Source organism: Mesocricetus auratus, unplaced genomic scaffold, assembly GCF_017639785.1.
Source record: "Mesocricetus auratus isolate SY011 unplaced genomic scaffold, BCM_Maur_2.0 Super-Scaffold_100038, whole genome shotgun sequence".
Taxonomy (NCBI): Eukaryota; Metazoa; Chordata; class Mammalia; order Rodentia; family Cricetidae; genus Mesocricetus; species Mesocricetus auratus.
In genome coordinates, this window is record NW_024429216.1 from 6,612,478 (window position 1) to 6,633,262 (window position 20,785).

The following is a 20,785-nucleotide window of genomic DNA, read 5'->3' on the forward strand; positions in this document are numbered from 1 at the left end:
AATGTTCCCTCCCCTTTCAGTCCTAACTGCTCCTGTCCCAATTCCTATGACTGTCACATGTCTAGACAAGGGTCGTGGGCAGTTTCACGGAGAATGCTTGAGAACGCCAGGCCTGGCCCTGATTCCTGGCCCCTCAAATGGTCTGGCAGTTGAGGAACGTGGCTTCTTCCTCAGGGTTATGAGAGGGGCATCTTGAAGCACAGCTGCAGGTCGCAGAAGCAGCTGGTGGATGTGTCGTGCCTCTTGCTCCCAGAGCTCTGGCCAGCCCATACCTGTGTCAGCTATGGGACTGGGGCATGTCCCTTGACTGAAGGAACCTAGCCCTCTTGAAACTTGGCTTAGCGTTTCTGATGGGAGAGCTGTTTGTCCCCGTGCTGTAGCTGAGCAGGTAGGCCTTCTTGGTATCTGGAACTACAGCTGTGCTGTGAATCCTGGGAAGGCGGGACAGACATCCCATTCACCTGCCTTCCCGAGAGCGCAAGTGCTAGAAAGCTTACCTGATATCATGTGACCGAGCTTTAAGTAGGGACACCTACTATGCAGAGGCAGGCTGTAGACTCACCAGGAGGCTGTCCAGTTGAGCAGGAAGAAAGGCAATGGCTGGTCCTTAGTGTAGTCTGCAGTGGACTGAGCAAAGACCTGCTTAGCCCTAAGTGCAGGCTCACTAACAGCCTTCTTTCCCCTGTCCTTTGTCCCTGTGCAGAGATCGTGGATGGCAATGCAAAGATGACCCTGGGAATGATCTGGACCATCATCCTCAGGTTCGCCATCCAAGACATCTCTGTGGAAGGTAAGCCATGGAAGACAGGTGCCTCTTCACTCTCTCAGGACATGGTGAATTAAGAAAGAACTCCTGGCTGGTTTCGTCTCCATGCTTGCTTGGGACCCGTCTTCTCCCACAGCCTTTCCTGGCCCTAGGTTACCCTAGGACACTGAAGCTCTGGCCTCCAGTTCTTGAACCACCCTCACGTTCTTGTGAAGCAGACCAGGATGTCAGCCACCATTGTATAGCCATTTCCCTGAGCCACAGAACAAACTCAGATGGAGTTGGGCCTGGCTGCTTCTCTTTCTGCCCCACATACCCATAGAGGGTGTGCGTCTTGGCCTGCTTAAGCCATCCAGGAATGTTGCCACTTCCAACTGGCCACTGTGTGCGCTGGGGAACGTGAGAAGCCCCGAGGCCAGTGTATAGATAGTGGTGTTCCTGGGTACTGGGTCACCATGGTGATGAAGATAGATGTGTTCCTGTTTCCATAGGACTCCCGATTTAAGGACAGCCTAGTTACCCACAAGGAAAAGAAGGAAACAGGCTGAAGCTAGTCTCCAGGGCTCACGCACCATGTGGCCTAGTGGCTAATGACAGTCTAATCAGGGATGGGGAACAGGTTCAGGATCCTGTCCTTGCCACTTTCTGGGGTTGACTTCAGTGACAAGGCTTCTTGGAGCTGGACTCTGTGCTGGCAGGTGGATGGGCAGAGATCCACATCTGTGATGGGAGCAGCTGCCACTGCTGCTGTTACAATGTCTGCTGTCCTTCCCCTGGGCTTTTGTTTGTCCCCGGGCCTGAGGCTAAAGGCTTGTCCAGCTTGAGCCCTGATCTGTGGTTTAACTTTGACCATATCTTTCTGTCATTGTGTGCTTTGCAGAGACCTCTGCCAAGGAAGGGCTCCTCCTCTGGTGCCAGCGAAAGACGGCCCCATATAAAAACGTCAACGTCCAGAACTTCCATATCAGGTAGGTGCCTGGCAGCATCCTGTGTGTTCTGAGATCCAGGTGCTTCCTCGTGTTTTCACCCTGGTCTGTTAGAGAGCAAGCCTCAGTAAGTCCCTGCCCTACTATGGGCCCACTGGAAAGTCTGTTCAGAGAGGAAGGAGACTGGCTTTTTCAAACAGCTGCAGGCTCTTCAGACTTCTTCCTCAAGCAAGGTGGTTCTTTGAGTTCATAGTCAGATTTCATTCTTCTTTTGCATGTTGCAAGAGGGACCAGTTCCTAGAATGCCATTGTGTTTAACTTAAGAGAATGTGCTCTTCATCTAGTAAGGTGGGCAAAACTCAGCCCAGCCGGGGGTCTGCTGTTCCTGGGGTGAGGGTCACAGAGGATTAGGTGCAACTACTATGACTTGCAGGGCCATGTGCCATGTGAGGCCAGAGCACAGAAGGCTGTTGTCTGCCTGGGGTGCCCCTGAACTTAGACTTATTCAGTGAGTGACTTTACCACCTAAGCCTCTGGGACAGGGCCCCCCGGACCCTGCTGTGTCCTTGACCTCTCTGGGGACCCCATGCTGATGTCAGAAACTTTTCTCATGTTCTGTCCTTAAATGCACAGGGTCCCCTTGGTGGCTCTGCTAAGTGTATCTGTAGCCTGTCTGCTGCTTCTACACATGGAGGCACAGCAACAACTCGCCGCAGGGGTCACCTGCCCTCCAACAGAGGACCAGTAGGAATACGGGTGTTTGGACTGCTCATTTCAGACAGTGAGGAGGGAATGGGAAGTAGGAGAGCCATTCTGAGCAGGTGATACAGAAATCCATCCCGGAAGGAACCAACCGATCCTCATAGGATCTGGGGACGAAAATGTACTTAGTCTACCTTGTGACTTTGTAGGGATCGTTTTGCTCCAGAGAACTTCAGGCCACCCAGCACCCAGGCACTTAGCCAGCCCCTGGCCTGTGCCTCCATGACTGGGTCAGCCAGGGTTCAGGATCCCACCCCATCTCCCATGGTGAATTTGTCCCCTGGTGCAGGCCTATCCTGGTGAGCCCTTGTATGCATCTCACTGATCAGCAGACACCTCCATGTAAGGGGCTGTAAAAGCATTAACTCAATCCTCATAGCAAGCCTGGGCTAGCTGTTCCCCACTTTACAGGCCTGGAAACTGAGGAAGCAGTTCTGTGACATGCTCAACGTCATATTGTCAGTGCCAAATCAGTACTTACTTCATCGTACTTGATCCCAGATTGTCGGGCACACTGAGCCTTCTGTATATGGGAGTCAGTCATTGCCTTCTCTTACAGCTGGAAGGATGGGCTGGCCTTCAATGCCCTCATCCACCGCCACAGACCTGAGCTGATCGAGTATGACAAACTGAGGAAGGTAAGTGTCTCTGGCCCCTGTCTACCCTCAAGGGCTGCACATTGGTGACCTGGATTCTGCCCAGATACGAAAACTGGGCCGGCTTTTTCCTGGTCACTAGTATGTTGGCTGACGCTCACCTCCTTGACACCTGCAGGCACTGTCCCATTTCCCTCTTTGGGCGTTAAAATAGGCTGGACTCTTAGGGCCTGTGTTACTTGACCTTTGACCCTCTTTCTTGACCTTCTGGATTCTAGAAGCATTCTCCTCTCCTGGAGAGAAAAGGAACTTCAGACCTTCCCGGTGGCCACCATGTCCTGTGCAATCGTGCTCTTATTTGCTTACACACAGCTGAAAGCCTGGCCTCTGGGAAAGGCAGGGAACCATGTCCAGAGCAGCCACTAGGCCAGGGGCACTTCAGAGTGCAGGGCCAGGCGGCTGCTGCAAAATGATGGTACCCTGAGCTGCTCGGGCCCGGAGACTGAGAGGACTGAGCCGCGGTGCTGGGGCAGCATCTTCACCCTGCTTACTTGGTGTAGTGGGAAGAAGGGTTCTGCTGAGCCTGCAGAGTGGTGGGGGGGTGAAGTAGATCAGGCCTGCTCACAGGCCCTACGAAACTGTATAGGCACTGGGGTATTCTAGAGAGGGGAAAATGTTCTTTACTTGATAAACCACACACACACACACACACACACACACAAACACACACACACACACACACACACACACACACACCCTCCCTCCCTCCCTCCCTCTATGGTCTCCCAAGCCCAGACCACACCCACAGGTGTTTAGAACGCACAGTTTAACTGAGGCCTGTGGCTGTCTGACAGTTCTGTAAGACGTGGTACCTGTCGGCTGTGGGCAGGGTTTGTACTGTCTAGGAGGCCTTTCTCCTGGAATAATAGCACACAGGGATGAGAATTTCTAAAACACTTTCCATCCCTGCTCCTGGGCTTTCCTGTCTCAGACCAGCCCTTTTACAATTACCTGAGTTCTGCTCCTGATGGAATTCTCCGTTTCTCCCACCTGCCCCCCCCAGGATGATCCAGTCACCAATTTAAACAACGCTTTTGAAGTGGCTGAAAAATACCTTGATATCCCCAAGATGTTGGATGCTGAGGGTGAGTGCCTCCCCTGTGTTCAGTCAGCGACGTGTTTCCTGGGGCCTCATCTGTCTGGGCCTCGCTTTGGCTCATCAAGCCTAGGGAAAACCTTGGGGAATCTAGCTGGCTGAGCTGAGGAGAAAGGTCGGGTGAACCTGATGTGGCCAGAGCCATGCAGCATGAGCCAGAGTTGGTCAGTTAAGTCCAGAAAGGTAGGAAAGGGAGAGGGCAGTGCTCAAAGAGTCAGTTTTATGAGACCACGACCATCCAGACTCACAGAGGGTCAAGGTGTCTGAAGAGGCCGGCCGCTGACTTCCTGTGAACAACCCGGCCTCCCTCCTGACCAGCTGAAGGCTGGGGTCTGGAGCCTGCCAAAGTGGAATGTTGTTTTTTCCTTTTCCGGCTTTGCTCCATTTCCCAGCCAGCACCGCCCCCAGCCAGGACCTATGTCTCTGGCCTCTGGTGGCCCTTGGAGTTCACTGTCCTGCTGCCCCTTGAGGCTATCCTCAGAGAGGGCGTGGCTTCATTCCAGTTCAGTTCCCACAGCTTTGGCCTTTCCTGAGACCTTAGGGGGAGGTTGGGACTGTAGCGGAGCCCAGCAGGAGGTCAGTCAGCTTAGAGGTCTTTCCCCTGGCTTAGTTGTGGCTTTGGGAGCCTGTGGGTCCTAGCAAGTGGCCTCACCCCCGCTTGGGCCATTTAACCCTTGTTGTTCACTTACAGACATCGTGAACACAGCCCGGCCCGACGAGAAGGCCATAATGACATATGTGTCCAGCTTCTACCATGCCTTTTCAGGAGCGCAGAAGGTACCGGGCAGGGCCAGGCAGCCCTCCTCGCCGCCACCGCTCAATGCCGCTGCCGCCTTTCGCCTCCATGCTGACTTCATTTCTCTTGCAGACAGCAGGAGCCTCTCTTGGACTAGAAGCCAGCCCCCTCAGTCCTGGGCATTGCCGCCTCTAGTGCTTGCTCAGCCAGCCTCGAGTGATTACTGTATCCCAGGCTCTGTTGTCCACAGGCAGCTCCTTGCTCAAGGGAGACAGACAGGTCATGTGATGTGATGAGGAGCCACGGGAGAGGCTGCACAGGCGGGGTGAGGCAGTAACTGGGGAGAGGAGACTGAGGCCAGGACAGGAGAGCAGAGGAGCGAAAGGCAGCCAGCTGTGGGAGACTGTGTCACCCCAGAGCCAGGGAGACCTCTGCTCAGGGCTCCTTTCCTTTTCTCTTGTACTTTATTTGGGATATTTATTTTATGTGTATGAGCGTGTTGCTTGCATGTGTATCTGTGTACCACACAGGCACTTGCTGCCTAGGGAGGCCAGGTGTTGGATCCTCTGGAACTAGTTTCAGATGGTTGTGAGCTGCCGTGTGGGTGCTGGGCATTGAACCATGAGTCTTCTGGAAGAGTAGCCAAGTTTTTAACTGCTGAGTCAACTCTCCAGTTCTAGGCTGTTCGTTTGTCTGTTGGTGTTAAGGCAGGGTCTCATGTAGCTCAGCTAGCTGTAAGAATCCTGATACTGTTTTTGTCCACCTCCCGAGTCCTGGCATGTGCTACCGCTTGGGTTTTTTGTTTGTTTTTCAAGACTGTTTCTCTGTGTAACCCTGGCTGTCCTCGAACTCTCTGTAGACCATGATACACTCAAACTCAGAGATCCACCTGCCTCAGACTCCTGAGTGCTGGGATTAAAGGCGTATGCCACCCAGCCTATTATTTTCATTTTTTTGGAGACTGTCTTTTGATGTAGCCCTGGCTGTCCTGGAATCCTATGATTTCCTATGTAGACCAGGCTAGCCTAGAACTCTCAGGGATCTCCCTGTCTCTGCCCCTCACGTGCTAGGATTGCCAATGTGTGACACTGTGCCTGGCTCTTTTTGAAACAGACACTTAACTGTGTAGCTCTGGCTGGCCTCGGACTTTAGCTCCTCCTCCTGCCTCTTTCTCCCAAGTGCTAGGATTATAAAAGTATGCACTATTGAGCCCAAAATCGTTAGGAGTTATGCATAAATGTTCAGGTGACATGATTCTACCTAGGCTTTCAGAAAACAGTCACTTAACTTTTGACTTTTCTGGTTCCAAATGCAGCTGCTTTTATACAGTCTAGTTGTGTCCATGGCCTGTTGCAAAGGCGGCCCCGCCCTCAGACCTCATGGCCCTTCTGCACACGTCGTCAGGGCATGACCCCAGGTCTGGGTTCCACTGGCTTCCAGTCCAGAGCAAGCACTGTTCTTCCTGCATGAGCCTTGGGCCGGCTGGCCGCTCCTTCCTGCCCCTTTCACTCTCTCCTGTCTCTCTCTCTTTCTCTCTCTCTCTGGCAGATATTGTGGGCACTCTGAGGCCAGATGAGAAGGCCATCATGACTTACGTGTCCTGCTTCTACCACGCTTTCTCGGGGGCCCAGAAGGTGAGCCAGAGTGGGAGGACCCGGCGCTGCTGTGGATTCAGAGTCGCCCTTTCTTTCTGTCGTGCTCAAGCCAGCACTGTGGGCCACATGTGCCTGGGTAGAGCCCTGCTGAGCTGAACAGCCTCGGGCCATCGTGGTCTTGGGAGCCTGGGGCCGCATCTGTTCCAACGCCTCACAGGCATTCTTGCATTTGAGCATAGTCACCCATGGTAGATGGTGACACAGCTGTAACCACAGACTGGGGAATAGAAGTCTGGTGTCGCTGTAGATGACACCCCTGACTTGTCACAACATCTACTTCAGGGCCACCTACCCCGGTGAACCTCCTTTCAGAAAACTCTTTCCTAAGAGCAGGCTGCCTCTGGAGCTCCATGGGCAGGAGACGGGAACTTGTCTGTTCTGTCCTTCGGCTCCTGTCGGACTAACTGTTTCTACGTAGAGGTCTGGGCATTTCTGTGCCCTCCTGGTCTTGAGAAGTGTCTGGACAGCAGGAGGGATGGATGCTTGTTTTGGGAATATTTATGTCACTGGGACTGACGGAGGCCATCAGACCCATCTGAAAGGAAAGGAAACAGGCTCAGACCCTGCACCTGTTGTCTTCTGTAGACTGCCGCCTTGGAGTGTTGGCATCCCGTGGGTGCCTCCCTGCGGGGCAGTCTGGCCTGCCTCTGCTTTGCCCCGTCTTGGCAGCATGATCTTGGATAGGTTACTTAGCCTCGATTTCCCCATTTGTAAGATGAGAATCCTATTGCCCCTCACAGAATTTTTTTCTGGGCATGAAATAATGAGCTCCAGGGCTTAAGACAGTGCACAGCAAGGTTCTCTTTTCATTCCTCTCCCCCAAATGACCAGCTCTCAGCCCTTTGTCGTCTGCCTAGCATGGGTCAGGTCTTGTGTCTGATGTGTTTTTCTGGATGGCCCGGGTGGGAGGATGCTCCCCATTTCCCCCACGTCCTGGTAAGGAGGGCTGAGTGGGAATGGCCCCAGTTAACAGCATGACTTCCCCTGAACACTCCCACTGGACCCCAGCCTCACCTGAAATGCCCCCACACTTAGAGCTCACCTTGGGCCTGGTAGAGGGAGGGGAGGCTCTGAGGGAATGGTTGATCAGTTACTAGCAGAAAAGTCCAGGGCAGAGCAGTTGCAAGTTTGGAGACATCTGGGCTCAGAAAGCTTGTGGTTGGCATACCTTCTAAGGTAGATGTCAGCCTGGTCACACAGGGAAGAAAGTGAAGAATTCTGCTACATTCTCCTTTTCTTATGAAAGAATGTAACCTCAGGCCATTTTACTGTTCCTGTCATTTTCCCCAGAGGTCAGTCCAGTCTCTAAAGAGCGCTTTCTGGCTGAATTCAGGCCTGGCCTGAGAGTGCTATGCTCCCTGTGTCTAGTCACCAAAGCATTCGTTCCTTCTTTACACACTTAAAGTCATCCATTCTGAGCACCTACAATGCCCCAAGCCGCAGCAGAGTAGGTTAGAGCTTGGGTACCAGCCGTGCGCTCAGCACCTCTGGCATAGGCCCTTGTGAGTCTCACCCCAGGAACAGGTCCCTGGTGTTAGTCCCGGGTGCTTCCTGCAGGCTGGCGTGTGGTGTGTGCACCCAAGTCCATACCACCCGATGCAGCCTGGCCTCAGCCACTCCCTGTGCCACGTGTGGATGAGAAAGCTCAACGGGCCAGGAGCTGGCTCCCGAGCCTCTGTTTTCCTCCTCATCACTCTGTAGACCCTCCTCACTATTTCTGTTCCTGTTCTGTTGCCGTTCCAACTCTTCTTGGACCTTTTCTGTGCTGCCTGAAAGGTACCTGCCTCCCTTCTCCTGTGTGGCGCTTTCCCCTCCCCTAGACCAGGGGCCAGCTCTGTGTCTCCGTAGCCTCCCCGCGCTTCCTTCTGGCCCTCACATTGTGAATTGTGCCTGTGTGAGCTCCTGTAGTCAGCCGCACCTCCTGAGCAGCTAGAAAGGGTAGAGCATGCACTGACCACAGGGACTCCACGGTACTGCACCCCCACCTCCAGCAATGTTCCCGTTCAAGGGAAAAACGTTCAGCACAGCCCCACCCATTCCTGGGCTCTAGAGGCCTGGTTCTAAGCAGGGCTCAGGTCTGGCTACCCTTCTCAACAAGGCCCTGAGGACATGGCCGCTCAAGGCCATCATCTTACTGGAGACGCACTTCCTCTCATTTCCTTCTTTGGGGTGTTCTCTGTGGCTCTTGGACTAGCTGCTTTCAAGGGACCTGCTTGTTAGGAGGGAGGGTCCCCGGCCCCAGGCAGCCCTGACTGTGTGTTTCCCCGCCCCAGGCTGAGACTGCTGCCAACCGAATCTGCAAGGTGCTGGCTGTGAACCAGGAGAATGAGCACCTGATGGAGGATTATGAGCGCCTGGCCAGCGATGTGAGTGCCCCCCAGTGAAATGGGGGGAGGGGGGTACTTGTTGCTCTTCCAGAATATCCGAGTTCATTTCTGGCCTCTGGGGGTCAGTGACACGTGCAAGCATGTACACACAAACAAAATATCCATACACATCAAATTAAAAATGAAGGTTTGGGGCTTTTGTGGGGGTGGGGTACACAGGGAGACAGGAGGGGTAGTAAATGGAACCTTACATAGCCCAGGCTGGCCTTGGACTTCCAATCCTCCTGCCTCTACCCCCCAAGTGCTAGAATAACAAACATGATTTTGCTGAGAAAGTAGCTAAAGCCGTGAGATACGGAATACAGAAGTTTTCGGGCGGCAGTATCATGCTTGAGTCCAGAACTTGTTCTTACCAAGACGTTCAGTTTCAGCTTCCAAAGAGGACGTCTGTGTCCTTAGAACCATGACTCCTAGGCCCCAGGAGTCTGAGGTGCTGAATGTCAAAGAAGGGGCCTCATGTGTGCCAGGCAAGCGCTCGCCCTCTGAGCCACATCCTCACCCACCCCAGGCAGTAAGATTTTGTGGAGTGGGAAAACTTGAAAGATGTTCACCAACCAACCCAAGTGGCCGACTTCCACCCCGGTGAGGATTTTATACTGGCAGAGCTAGGGCCGAGATGTAGTTAGTTGCTGGGGCTCCTGTCAGTGCTGATAGAACAGAAGGCAGATGCCACTGTCATTCCCAACCAAAGTGAAGGCAGAAGTCATGTTCTTGGGTACCATTCACCAGGTGCATACCCAGCCCTGCGCCTCTGTTCTTGGCTTTGTCTTTGCAACTAAGAAAGCATGCTGCCTGTGCTGATGATAGCTGACTTCACTGTTCTGGATAGGTTTTGAAGATCAGTCTGTTGGCTTGTTGGTACTCTTCCTCACCCTGTCAGAGATCCACGTAGGTCATCAGAATACATAGAAAAGCACTCTATTTTTAGGTGCCTGGCCTGTGTGTACACTGGCCATCTAACCAAGGCACACACACCGTAGACCCTTACTATTGTGTCAGCCATGGTCACTAAACCTAGGCAGAGCAAGAGTCAGAGTCCTGTGACAGCATGGACAGGGTCTTGTAGGAAGGGACGGTAGACTTGAACCCGCCCACTTCATCTGGGCAAAGAAGACTCAGCAGAGGCATGAACAGAAAGTAGGGGTTAGCCAGTGTTCCAGGAACATCACACATTGCCAGAACTCTATGCTGTGGGCCCCAACAGAAACAGTGGAGCATTTGGGTTTGGAGGCAAGGTAGTTCTTGTAAGTCTGTGTCTTGGGGGGAAGGGGGAAGGCTTCAGCACTCTGAGCATCTCTGTAATGACTGCCATGGCTTCCTATGGGCCCACAGCTTCTTGAGTGGATCCGACGCACCATCCCCTGGCTAGAGGACCGTGTGCCTCAGAAGACCATCCAGGAGATGCAGCAGAAGCTGGAGGACTTCCGAGACTATCGGCGTGTTCACAAGCCCCCCAAGGTGCAGGAGAAGTGCCAGTTAGAGATCAACTTCAACACGCTGCAGACCAAGCTGCGGCTCAGCAACCGACCCGCCTTCATGCCTTCCGAGGGCAGGATGGTCTCGGTGAGTTCTCCCCCTCTCCCCCAGGCCCAGGGCCATCACCTACCAGGCCACACTAGGGTGTAATGCCTGGCTGGCGTCAACGTAAATCAGTCTTCAAGGCAGGGATGGTGCCTGTGTGCTTAGCATTCCCCTACCGTTTCCTCTGAGGTTTTACACCCAGAATCCTCTGCACTGCTACCCGTAGCCATACCACAGTTCCTGTGGGCCATTTGAATCCAGAGCCCTAGTCTGCCAGGGCCAGCAAGTGTCTGAGATCTTTATGAAGGGAAGGACAGCAGGACACGTTTCATAGTGTCCTCAGGAGTGTCCGTCCACCCACTTGTGCCGAGAGTCATTCAGTTAGACCAAAGTAATCAGTGCTCGTGTTCCTGGAGAGATGGTCAGTGGTTAGACATTTGCAGAGGGTCTCAGTTCAGTTCACAGTCTCCTGTGAACACAAGTGCGCGTGCGCACAGACACTACACACACACACACACACACACACACACACACACACACACACACACACACACACACACACACGTGCGTGTCCATTCTGACCTGTGTAGACAGAACTGCAGGGTAGGGTCAGGTAGGACCTCGTGAGAGCCCTGCTCCCTTTCCTGCACCTCAGGACATCAACAATGGCTGGCAGCACCTGGAGCAGGCCGAAAAGGGCTATGAGGAGTGGCTGCTGAATGAAATCCGCAGGCTGGAGCGACTTGACCACCTGGCAGAGAAGTTCCGGCAGAAGGCCTCCATCCATGAGGCCTGGACTGACGGTATGCTTCCCATGTTCCCTTGCTCTGTTCTCCACTCTGAGGTTTGTAGGCACACACAGTTCCCAGCCCCGGGTTCAGCCCACCACACTGTCTGACTGGGTTTCATGCCACATTGGCCCAGATGCCTAAGTAACCCTCCAGCCGCCTCCTGGCTCCATGGCAGATCTGAAGATGGTGCTCCCTGACTCCGTCACCACCCTGTCCCAAAGCCTGCTTTGTTTCCCAGCAGCCCTGCAGCTGCCTGGCCCTGGCTCAGGATGTAGAATTCCATCACGTCCTTGGCCTCTGGTTCAGACCCTCTCCATCACTGAGATTCCAGATTCCCAGGAGACATAAAGACTCAGGAAATGCCCATGGGAAGTCAAAGGCACGCCACGCCACACTCACAGACAGCTGTCACTCACTCCCATTCCCGCCCCTGCGACCCTGCTGGTTTGCATTTCCTCGCCTGCTCTGTATGGTTTTCCATCCCGCCCACACCACACAAGGAGTCCCCTCGACTGTGGGTGTATAATCCAGCCCCAACTGTAGCCAGATGCTGAGACCCCTTCCTGGAGACTGGGCAGCTGCATAGCCCGCTTCAACTGCATCCACCCTGTTCCTGCGCCCACATTAGCCCAGTCCTGCTGTTTCCAAAGCTGCCCAGCTTTGTCTTCTCTGCCAAGGAGAGAGTACAGGAGATGCAGAGGACATGGTGAGCTGAGACAGTTAGGCTAGGCCCTGCCTCCTGCTTCAGAAGTGGTGCCCCTTCAAGGAGGGTGTAATGGCACCCCCCCCTTGGCTGTGATGCCACATTGGAGGGAAATGGGGCTCTCAGTTAATTTATTCACTCATTCTTCAATACACATCTCTAGCCAGATGTGGCAACTCATGCCCGTAATCTCTGTACTTGGGAAACTGAGGCAGGAGGATTGCTGCCAAGTCAAGGTCAGCCTGGGCTGTATAGAGTGTTCCAGAGTAGTCTAGACTGCAATGTGAAATCCTGTCTTGGGATCCAAACAAAACACCCCACGCATGCTGGTGGAACCGAGCCACTCAGCTGTGCTTTGGCTCCACGCACTGTAGTTTCCCAAGTGGGCAAGCCCTACTTACAGTTCTCTCGTGAGAGCCCTAAGTATGTAAGGAATGCCGTAACAACTCTGCCCCACGTGTAACTAAGGTAGTTTCTGCTGTCATTTCCTGAGGTGTCTTGCGAGATTATCCTAGATTATCCTGTGGTTCTCACCAAATGAGCTGGAATACCTAGCCCAGGGCTCTCAGAGACCTGGGCAGCTGGTTTCATGAGGCTGTGGGCATGGTAACCTCTCAGAGCTCCTTCTGGGAATGCCTGGGAACAGGATTGCTCTGGAGGGACTTACGAATGAGCCCCAGCTGTGTGGTTAACATCTTCACGCACTCGCCTGTCCTTTCCACCAGCTCTGAGTCCCCAGACAGACCTGCCCACCACTGTTCTCCTGAACTCAGCCTGTGTTCTGAACCCTGAGGACAGGCTGCCCTACAGCCCCTCTTCACTGCTAGGACCTAGATACAGCAGCCTGCCTTGGGGGTGTGGCCTCAGTAGTGGCGGGGCCCACGTGGCTGCTTTCCAAACACCAACGAGTCCCACATACATCTCGTGGCTGCCCTGGAGGACACACTTGCCAGTTCCCTGCTGAAACAGCTGAGGCCTGAGTTTTTCTCAGCTGCTATTTCTGGTTCCCGCCCTTGGGAGAAAGCAGTTTGGAGAAGGGAATTGCAAGCTTGCCTTGTGGTTAAGCCCTCCAGCCTGGGGCAGGGGTGGCAGGCCTGTGGAGTCAGTTTTCCAGGCCCACCTCTTGTCTGCTGGTGCCAGCCCTGGCCTGGGGCAGCTGGCAGTTGCTAGGCAGAGATGAGCCTGGGCGTGGCCTGGGGGGGGGCCACTGACTCTGCCTCCAGTCTTAACCATCGCCTCACTGAAACTCAGGAGGGCTCAAGGCCGCAGAGGTGCTATTGCTGGCCCTGTTTTACACATGAAAGATTGGCTGAGGGTGGACCCATAGGCACTTGGAAGCAGGGCTCCTTGAGGAAGTGGAGTCCCTTTCCCTCAGTCCCCTGTAGCCCTTCACTTACTAGCTCGGCTGCTTGGGCTTTCGCCCTGGGTATGTAATTAGCCCGGCTCCAGGACTAATAATAGTGTTTCTCCCTTTGCTTCCTTCAAAGGGTCTGGGCAGCCCCACCCACTGTGCTGAGAAATCGGGTGGGGCGACAAGATTGGGATAGGACCACCACCCAGGAGAGCAGGCTCCAAAGAGCTGTCACAGGCACAGACTCCGTCCCTGCCCCTTTCTTGATCCCACCGGGCCTGGCTGCAAGCCTAAGTCCCAGTCTCCACCCTCCACGAATGCGTGTCTATAACTTTCCAACTGTCCTGTCCTCTGGGTCTCCCATCAGTAAGAGATGCGTGCGAGTTACACTAAGATGTCTGTCCAGGCCACAAGCACCAGAGTGTCCCCTAAGCCTGCACAGAGTCTCATAGAACACAACTGGAGTGAAGAGATCCCTGAGGGGCAAGGAGAAGGTTCCGGGAGTTTCTAGGCTCCATCCTCTGGAGTAACAGATACGGCCCATGTTGCTGCCCGCACGCACACACTACCTTGGGTAAGCTCTGTAGCTGCTGGGCTGTTGTTCAGGTGCCTCTCTGCCACATCTGCAGGGAAGGAGGCCATGCTGAAGCACCGGGACTATGAGACAGCCACCCTGTCGGACATCAAAGCTCTGATCCGCAAGCACGAGGCCTTCGAGAGTGACCTGGCCGCACACCAGGACCGGGTGGAGCAGATTGCTGCAATTGCCCAGGAGCTCAAGTATGTGTGCACCAGTGGCGTCATCACCTGCCAGTTTAGGTTTCTGTCCCCAGTTCTCAGCCCCTGCCTCCTCACACACGCCAGGAGGGCCTCACGGGATGAGACCTGCCCATACTCTCAACACCAATGAGAAGCAGAAGGGACCTAGGTTCTCCAGCTTGGGGATAGACTCTGGCTGCTTGTCCTGGGTCCTCCCCTGCCTGCCATTTGGTGTCGCTCTTCAGGCCCCTCCTGCGTGTGGGGAGCTGTACAGTGAGTCTGTTGTTCTTCCTCCTGCTCAGAATGCAAGCGGCTGGTGTCCCTCCCTCCCCCGCCCCAGTCAGATATTTGTGCACAGTTAGTACACTGCTCCTCAGGAGCCCGTGAATGGGGCCCTTATTCTACCGTTGCAGTGGCCAGCAGCAGCAGGAAGGACCCAGGGAGTGGGAGGCCCAGCCCGTTGCTTCATGGAAAATCTGCAGACCCTGCAGGAGCTCCCAAAATAGCTTTCTGCTCCCAAATAAGCCGCTTGGCTGGAGCTGCTCTCTCCGTAGACACCCTCACCCGCTAGTCACCCCAGACTTGTGCAGTTCTGCCAGTGGGGCACAGGAGCAGGGCTCGCTCCCTTCCTTCTGCTGCTGCGGGCTATTGGGTGCTCACTTGCATACCAGAGGCAGAGCTATGGTACTGGGACCCATAACCTCAGTACCCTCCAGACCGAGGAAAGCAATGCAAAAGACACTTTGGTGTGAGTGGCAGGTGGGTGTCCTGAAGCAGACTGGAGGACCCGGTTAGCCTGCTCTTCAGATACTAGGCCCCAGCCACGTGAGGCCTGTTCCCCTGAGGCAGGGTCATGCAGCCCCAGAAACAGCATTTTAGCCATGGTCCCAGAGGAAGTACCAACTCATGCTCAGGTATAGCAGCATCATGGAACGCTCTTGAGTCCATGTTTGGTCACCAATGAGAATATCAGCACAACACTTCTCAAGTCAGTCATGCATGTGCGAGGGAGGGAGGGGAAGGAGAGAGAGCATGTGCGTGCGTGCGTGCGTGCGTGCGCGTGTGTGTGTGTGTGTGTGTGTGTGTAAATCGATGCATAACAAAACCACAGAAGGTTCTAACACCTGAGTCTGCTGTGTCATTTCAAGAGATCAGCAACAGTAATAAGATAGTACAACTGTTGTGTTTGTTGTTTTTCCAGACTGAGTTTCTCTATATAGCCCTGCCTGCCCTGGAACTCACTCTGTAGACCAGGTTGGCCTCAAACTCAGCTGGAATTAAAGACATGCACCACCATGCCCGACTTTAGAATCATTTTATAATGAGTATTTATAGGTAGACATGCCTGTTCTTTTAGGCAGTAACTAATACTGTAGAAAGTCAAACTTGGGGTAAGTTGGACCTAAAAATCCTGTAGCCCAGCTGGCCCTAAACTCAGTGATCCTCCTGCTCTTTATCCTTGCCGCTGGGATTACAGTTCTGAGCCACCACTACTGTCTCTGCTAGATGTTGTTGAAATTGAAAGACAGTTTGGAGCCAGGAAAGTAATGGCTCAGTGGATCAAGGCATTTGCCACCAAGCCTAGAGAGACCCGAGTTGGATCCTGAGACCCACAGTGTGGAAGAGAGATAACTCCCACAAATTGTCCTCTGACCTCCACACACTGGATGGATGGATGGATGGATGGATGGATGTAGAAACTTTAAGAAAAGAGAGCTGTTGACATGATCAGTGCTTAAGAGTGTGTACTACTCTGGGGACTTCTGGCCTCCAGGAGCACACATGGTCAGATTGCTCAGTTGGTAAAATATTTGTGGAACAAGCATCCCAGAGCACATATAAAAATCTGCATGGTGGTACATGTGTGTAATGTCAATCTAGGTGAGGTAGAGACAAGAGGACCTCATGAGCTCCAGATTTTGTAAGAGACCTTGTCTCACAAAATGAGGTAGAGAGGGTCAGTGCCACATGAGCCTGACAGCCCGAGTTCAGTCCCCTGAGCCCACTAAAAGCTGGATGCTGTGTAGCCCTGGCTCTCCTGACTTCCCAGATCTTGGCCAGCTAGCCTGAAGTCTGCAGCCTAGCAGCAGAAACCCAACAAGGTGGGAGGCGGGAAGAAACAAATCCTGAAGCTTGTCCTCTGACCTGCACACACCCTTAATCCCAGTTCTCAGAATGTGGGGAAGGAGGATGGATCTCGAGTTCACAGCTAGCCTGGATCAAATTCCAGGCCAGCCGGGGCTTTACAGTGGGAAGCTGGAGTGCCTGAGGCAGGGTAACATTGATCTCCAGCCTCCGGCAGCCAGGCCTGGCGCCCATGCTGTAGCGAGTAGCCTAGAGTAAAAGGAAGCCAGCTCCTCCCGCTGCCTGCCCGCCGTGGCCCCGAGCAGGGGGCTCTTCAGTACTGTCACCTACACAGGGGTTTCATCCCTGTCTACTCCACAGTGAGCTGGACTACTATGACTCCCACAATGTCAATACCCGGTGCCAGAAGATCTGCGACCAGTGGGATGCCCTGGGCTCCCTGACCCACAGTCGCAGGGAAGCCTTAGAGGTGAGGAGGGGTGTGTCCCCAGGGAGTCTGATGCCCTTTAGGGATGTTGGGTATCTGTGGACTCAGAGGGTGTCTTTGGAGGTCCTCAGGTGTGTCCTCTGGCAGCTGACCTACCTTCCCTTCCCTGTCCCCATCCATCTGCACTGTAGAAAACAGAGAAACAGCTCGAGACCATTGACCAGCTGCACCTGGAGTATGCCAAGCGGGCCGCACCCTTCAACAACTGGATGGAGAGTGCCATGGAGGACCTGCAGGACATGTTCATCGTCCATACCATCGAAGAGATTGAGGTGCCCCAGCCCCCCACCCCGCCCTCCAGGGGACACCCCCCCCCCCCAGAAAGGCAGGCTCAGCTCCTTACTCCCATTTGTCCTCTAGGGCCTGATCTCAGCCCATGACCAGTTCAAGTCCACTCTGCCCGACGCCGACAGGGAGCGTGAGGCCATTCTGGCCATCCACAAGGAGGCCCAAAGGATCGCCGAGAGCAACCACATCAAGCTGTCGGGCAGCAACCCCTACACCACCGTCACCCCCCAGATCATCAACTCCAAGTGGGAGAAGGTGGGCCAGGGTCATGTGGGCATGCAAGGCTGGAGCGTCCAGGCGGGCAAGCTGCCACCTGACCTCTGCTGGTGCCTATCCCCCACAGGTGCAGCAGCTGGTGCCAAAGCGGGACCACGCCCTCCTGGAGGAGCAGAGCAAACAGCAGTCCAATGAACACCTGCGCCGACAGTTCGCCAGCCAGGCCAATGTGGTGGGGCCCTGGATCCAGACCAAGATGGAGGTGAGGCCGCCCGCCCAACAGTGAGCCCAGGCTACCTCTCAGCTGAGAGAGCCGGGTGTGGCCCTGTGACCTGATGTAGATGGAAGTGAAACCCTGGCTAAAGACTGGTCAGAGCCCTTTGAGCCCTGACTGTCAGGACTGGGCCAGGAGCTCACTGGCCTTCTGCTTCTGTGCTTTTGCTCTGTGAGGGCTGCAGAGTAGCTGCGGGCAACATGGTCCCTAGGGAGCCTCCCGACAGGCATGGGGGGGGGCTTGTGAGGCGGCCAGGAGCTGCTCTGCCTGCCCCTCCCCAAGTGCTCAGGGTGCCCTCCTTGCGGCTCTGAACCCTGAGGCCGTGGTGGCAGCAGTGGGAGCCATGGGCATAGGACTCTGCCCGCAGCCAAGTGCCACGTGTCTTACCCTCCTTTAGTTTTTGGTTTTTCGAGACAGGGTTCCTCTGTATTGTTTTTTGGATCCTGTCCTGGAACTTGCTGGCTGGCCTCTAACTCACAGAGATCCACCTGCCTCTGCCTCCCGAGTGCTGGGATTGAAGGCGTGCGCCACCAATGCCCGGCTTTTGTTTTGTTTAGTTTATCTTGTTTCTAAGGAGCACAAGAGTTATCAGGGTGATGGCACATGCACTGAGAGTCACCTGGCCCACCCTCCCAGAGTCTCCTTTTCTGCAGTCAGCCGGGCCTCAGAGTGGTCGAAGGCATGGCCAAGTCACCAAAGGGCGGGATGGGGCAGTAGCCGGGGCTGGTGTCACCTGGGTCTCTCCCCTGCAGGAGATCGGGCGCATCTCCATTGAGATGAACGGGACCCTGGAGGACCAGCTGAGTCACCTGAAGCAGTATGAGTGCAGCATTGTGGACTACAAGCCCAACCTGGACCTGCTGGAGCAGCAGCACCAGCTCATCCAGGAGGCCCTCATCTTTGACAACAAGCACACCAACTACACCATGGAGGTGCGCCCACCCTGGGCAGGACGGCTGCCCCACGCTCTGCACCTCTTACAGGCCTGTAAAGTTACTGACAGCTGGGCACAGTAGTGAATGGCCCAAATCTCCGCCTTCAGGGGCGGAAGCAGGAGGGATGGGAGTAGTTCTAGCCAACCTGGACTATGTGTGGAGGGAGAGCCTGTCTCGGAACACCCGGTGTTAAAAACCAAAGGAAAGCTAGTGTACAGAGACACAAAGACTGTGGTTCCCTGAGTTCTGTCCTAGAATTGCTGGACAGGCTCCCTCCCGCCTGGAAGATCACATTCCCACCACCTGCGCCTTAGCGCTTTAGCCTTACTTGAGCAGCAAGTCCTGGACACCTGCTGGGCAGCCCCCCAGCATGAGGGGCGTTGTTGGGTCCCGTTCCACTGTGCTAACCCACAGTGCCACAAACCACCACGGTTCCACCCCCCTGAGAGGGTCAGTCACTGAGCAGTGACCAGTGCGACTCTAAGCGTCTTGGCCCTGGCTCCTCTGCCACACCCGTAGGTGGAGTAGCTGAGGAACAGGGTTTGTAAAGGCAGCCAGGAGATGCCAGGGTCCTGTGTTCCCGGTCCATAGCCCGTTTTCCCCCAGACCTAACTTGTTGAGGACAAGTACCCATCCCTCACATCCTCTTCTTCCCTCAGCACATCCGTGTGGGCTGGGAGCAGCTGCTCACCACCATCGCCCGCACCATCAACGAGGTGGAGAACCAGATCCTTACCCGAGATGCCAAGGGTATCAGCCAGGAGCAGATGCAAGAATTCCGGGCATCCTTCAACCACTTTGACAAGGTAAGTTCCCCTGTCCACCCCTACCCCCCCAAAGCTGGTGCAGCGTGGCCTTTCTTCCCGTTGTTATGCCCTGTCATACCCTCTCCATCCGTCCGTCCGTCCATCCGTCCATCCATCCCATCTGCCACTGTCCTGGGTGGACAGGACCCTTGCTACTGAGGGTGTGGGGTACACACAAGGCCAGGTGGGCAGAATCCTTGTCAGTCTGACCTAGGGCTTGGTCCCCACACGCAGTGTTTTTAATGGCCTTTTGACCCGGTACCACAGCTGCTCAGCCTCTGTGGGGACCAGTGTGCAGTCTCTTACACACTCTGTCTGAGCCCTCGGTCCTCCGTGATGCCCACTCTAGCCCAATGAGGCTGTGGAGACCTGACCGCCTCACCCGTCCCCGGCCACCGCCTCGTCTACATCACCGCTAACTGTGTGTTTCCCTCCCCCATGTGTCCTCCTCCCCTGCCCACTGCATGTGGCCCGGCCCCTCTCCCACTCCTGTGGCCTGGCCTCCGCACTGCCCTGCACGCCTGCCTTGGATGGCCCCCGGCAGGACCATGGCGGGGCACTGGGGCCTGAGGAATTCAAGGCCTGCCTCATCAGTCTGGGCTACGATGTGGAGAACGACCGGCAGGTATGCGAAGCCTGGGCCCCTGCAGGCTGGGCATTAACTGCTCTTCTCTCTCTCTCTCTCTCTCTCTCTCTCTCACCCCCCCCCCGCCACCATGCGCTGTCTCCCTGGCTCTCTTGTCCCTCCCTCCTCATGTCTCTCTGGACACTTTCCCCTTACCTGGTCTCCCTGCTGCCTCCTGTGCTGTCTGTCCGCTGTGCACATGGGCCTGCTCTGGGCCTGGCCTCTGCTATGCCTGCGTCCTGGGAGCAGAAGCAGACAGGCAGCATGGACTCGGATGACTTCAGGGCCCTGCTTATCTCCACAGGATACAGCCTGGTATGCAGCCTCTGCCTCCCTCCTTCCCTGCCTCTGCTCCTCCCCCAGCCCCTCACTGCCTCCCAAGCCTCCGTATCTTCCCGGGCTACTCCTCCTCCCTCGTGCAACATGGCCTCGCCCGTCTCCTGCTGCTCTGCTGCGCTGGAGGGGCTGGGGTCCTTCCAGTGACCCCCCAGCCTCCCTCTTCCTTCAAGTATCCCCCTTCTTTCTGTTTCTCCTTTTCTTTCCCCACCCATCAGAGCTGGGGCAATGGACCCAAACCCCTGCTGCCCAAAACTTGGGGAAGGAAGCCAAGGGACAAACTCCCAAGGCCTGGTGCTATCTGGCCAGACTGACCAACGGGCTGCTGACACGGCCTTTCTGTCCTTGCGTTCTTCCCAGACTGAAGTTGTAAGCAGCCCCACTAAGTCCTGTGTCCCCTCCTACCCCCTGCACAGGGTGATGCTGAGTTCAACCGAATCATGAGTGTGGTCGACCCCAACCATAGCGGCCTCGTGACCTTCCAAGCCTTCATTGACTTCATGTCAAGAGAGACCACAGACACAGACACAGCCGACCAGGTCATTGCCTCCTTCAAGGTCCTGGCAGGCGACAAGGTGAGCAAGACCCCACAGAAGCCCTGGGGCCGGGGCCGGAGGCGGGTGG

General features: G+C 55.1%; 1 protein-coding gene and 1 long non-coding RNA gene across 8 annotated transcripts in view; one reads left to right on the forward strand and one right to left on the reverse strand.

The window, feature by feature from the left end:
- The window catches only part of Actn4 (actinin alpha 4), a 65,252-nt gene that overhangs the window by 43,284 nt on the left and 1,183 nt on the right, over window positions 1–20,785 (forward strand). The window contains exons 4-21 of one of the 6 annotated variants that reach the window (XM_040734575.1): window positions 704–790; window positions 1,647–1,734; window positions 3,014–3,092; window positions 4,114–4,195; window positions 4,898–4,983; window positions 8,871–8,963; window positions 10,317–10,547; window positions 11,161–11,308; window positions 13,980–14,130; window positions 16,555–16,663; window positions 16,813–16,953; window positions 17,042–17,224; window positions 17,313–17,447; window positions 18,212–18,391; window positions 19,054–19,200; window positions 19,745–19,825; window positions 20,075–20,140; window positions 20,578–20,736. In XM_040734575.1, coding sequence (XP_040590509.1) covers window positions 704–790; window positions 1,647–1,734; window positions 3,014–3,092; window positions 4,114–4,195; window positions 4,898–4,983; window positions 8,871–8,963; window positions 10,317–10,547; window positions 11,161–11,308; window positions 13,980–14,130; window positions 16,555–16,663; window positions 16,813–16,953; window positions 17,042–17,224; window positions 17,313–17,447; window positions 18,212–18,391; window positions 19,054–19,200; window positions 19,745–19,825; window positions 20,075–20,140; window positions 20,578–20,736 — 2,246 coding nt within the window. Of the gene's footprint in view, window positions 1–703; window positions 791–1,646; window positions 1,735–3,013; window positions 3,093–4,113; window positions 4,196–4,897; window positions 4,984–6,490; window positions 6,577–8,870; window positions 8,964–10,316; window positions 10,548–11,160; window positions 11,309–13,979; window positions 14,131–16,554; window positions 16,664–16,812; window positions 16,954–17,041; window positions 17,225–17,312; window positions 17,448–18,211; window positions 18,392–19,053; window positions 19,201–19,744; window positions 19,826–20,074; window positions 20,141–20,577; window positions 20,737–20,785 lie in introns of all 6 variants that reach the window. The other 5 variants (XM_040734573.1, XM_040734572.1, XM_040734571.1 and 2 more) reach the window with 5 other exon arrangements.
- Window positions 9,083–20,288, reverse strand: LOC121135550. 2 transcript variants are annotated; one of them, XR_005872651.1, is made up of 2 exons: window positions 19,982–20,288; window positions 9,083–10,915 (listed from the first exon to the last, which is right to left on the reverse strand). It is a non-coding gene; the product is annotated as an uncharacterized LOC121135550 (long non-coding RNA). The 2 variants fall into 2 exon arrangements; XR_005872652.1 differs by lacking the exon at window positions 19,982–20,288 and adding an exon at window positions 13,920–14,048.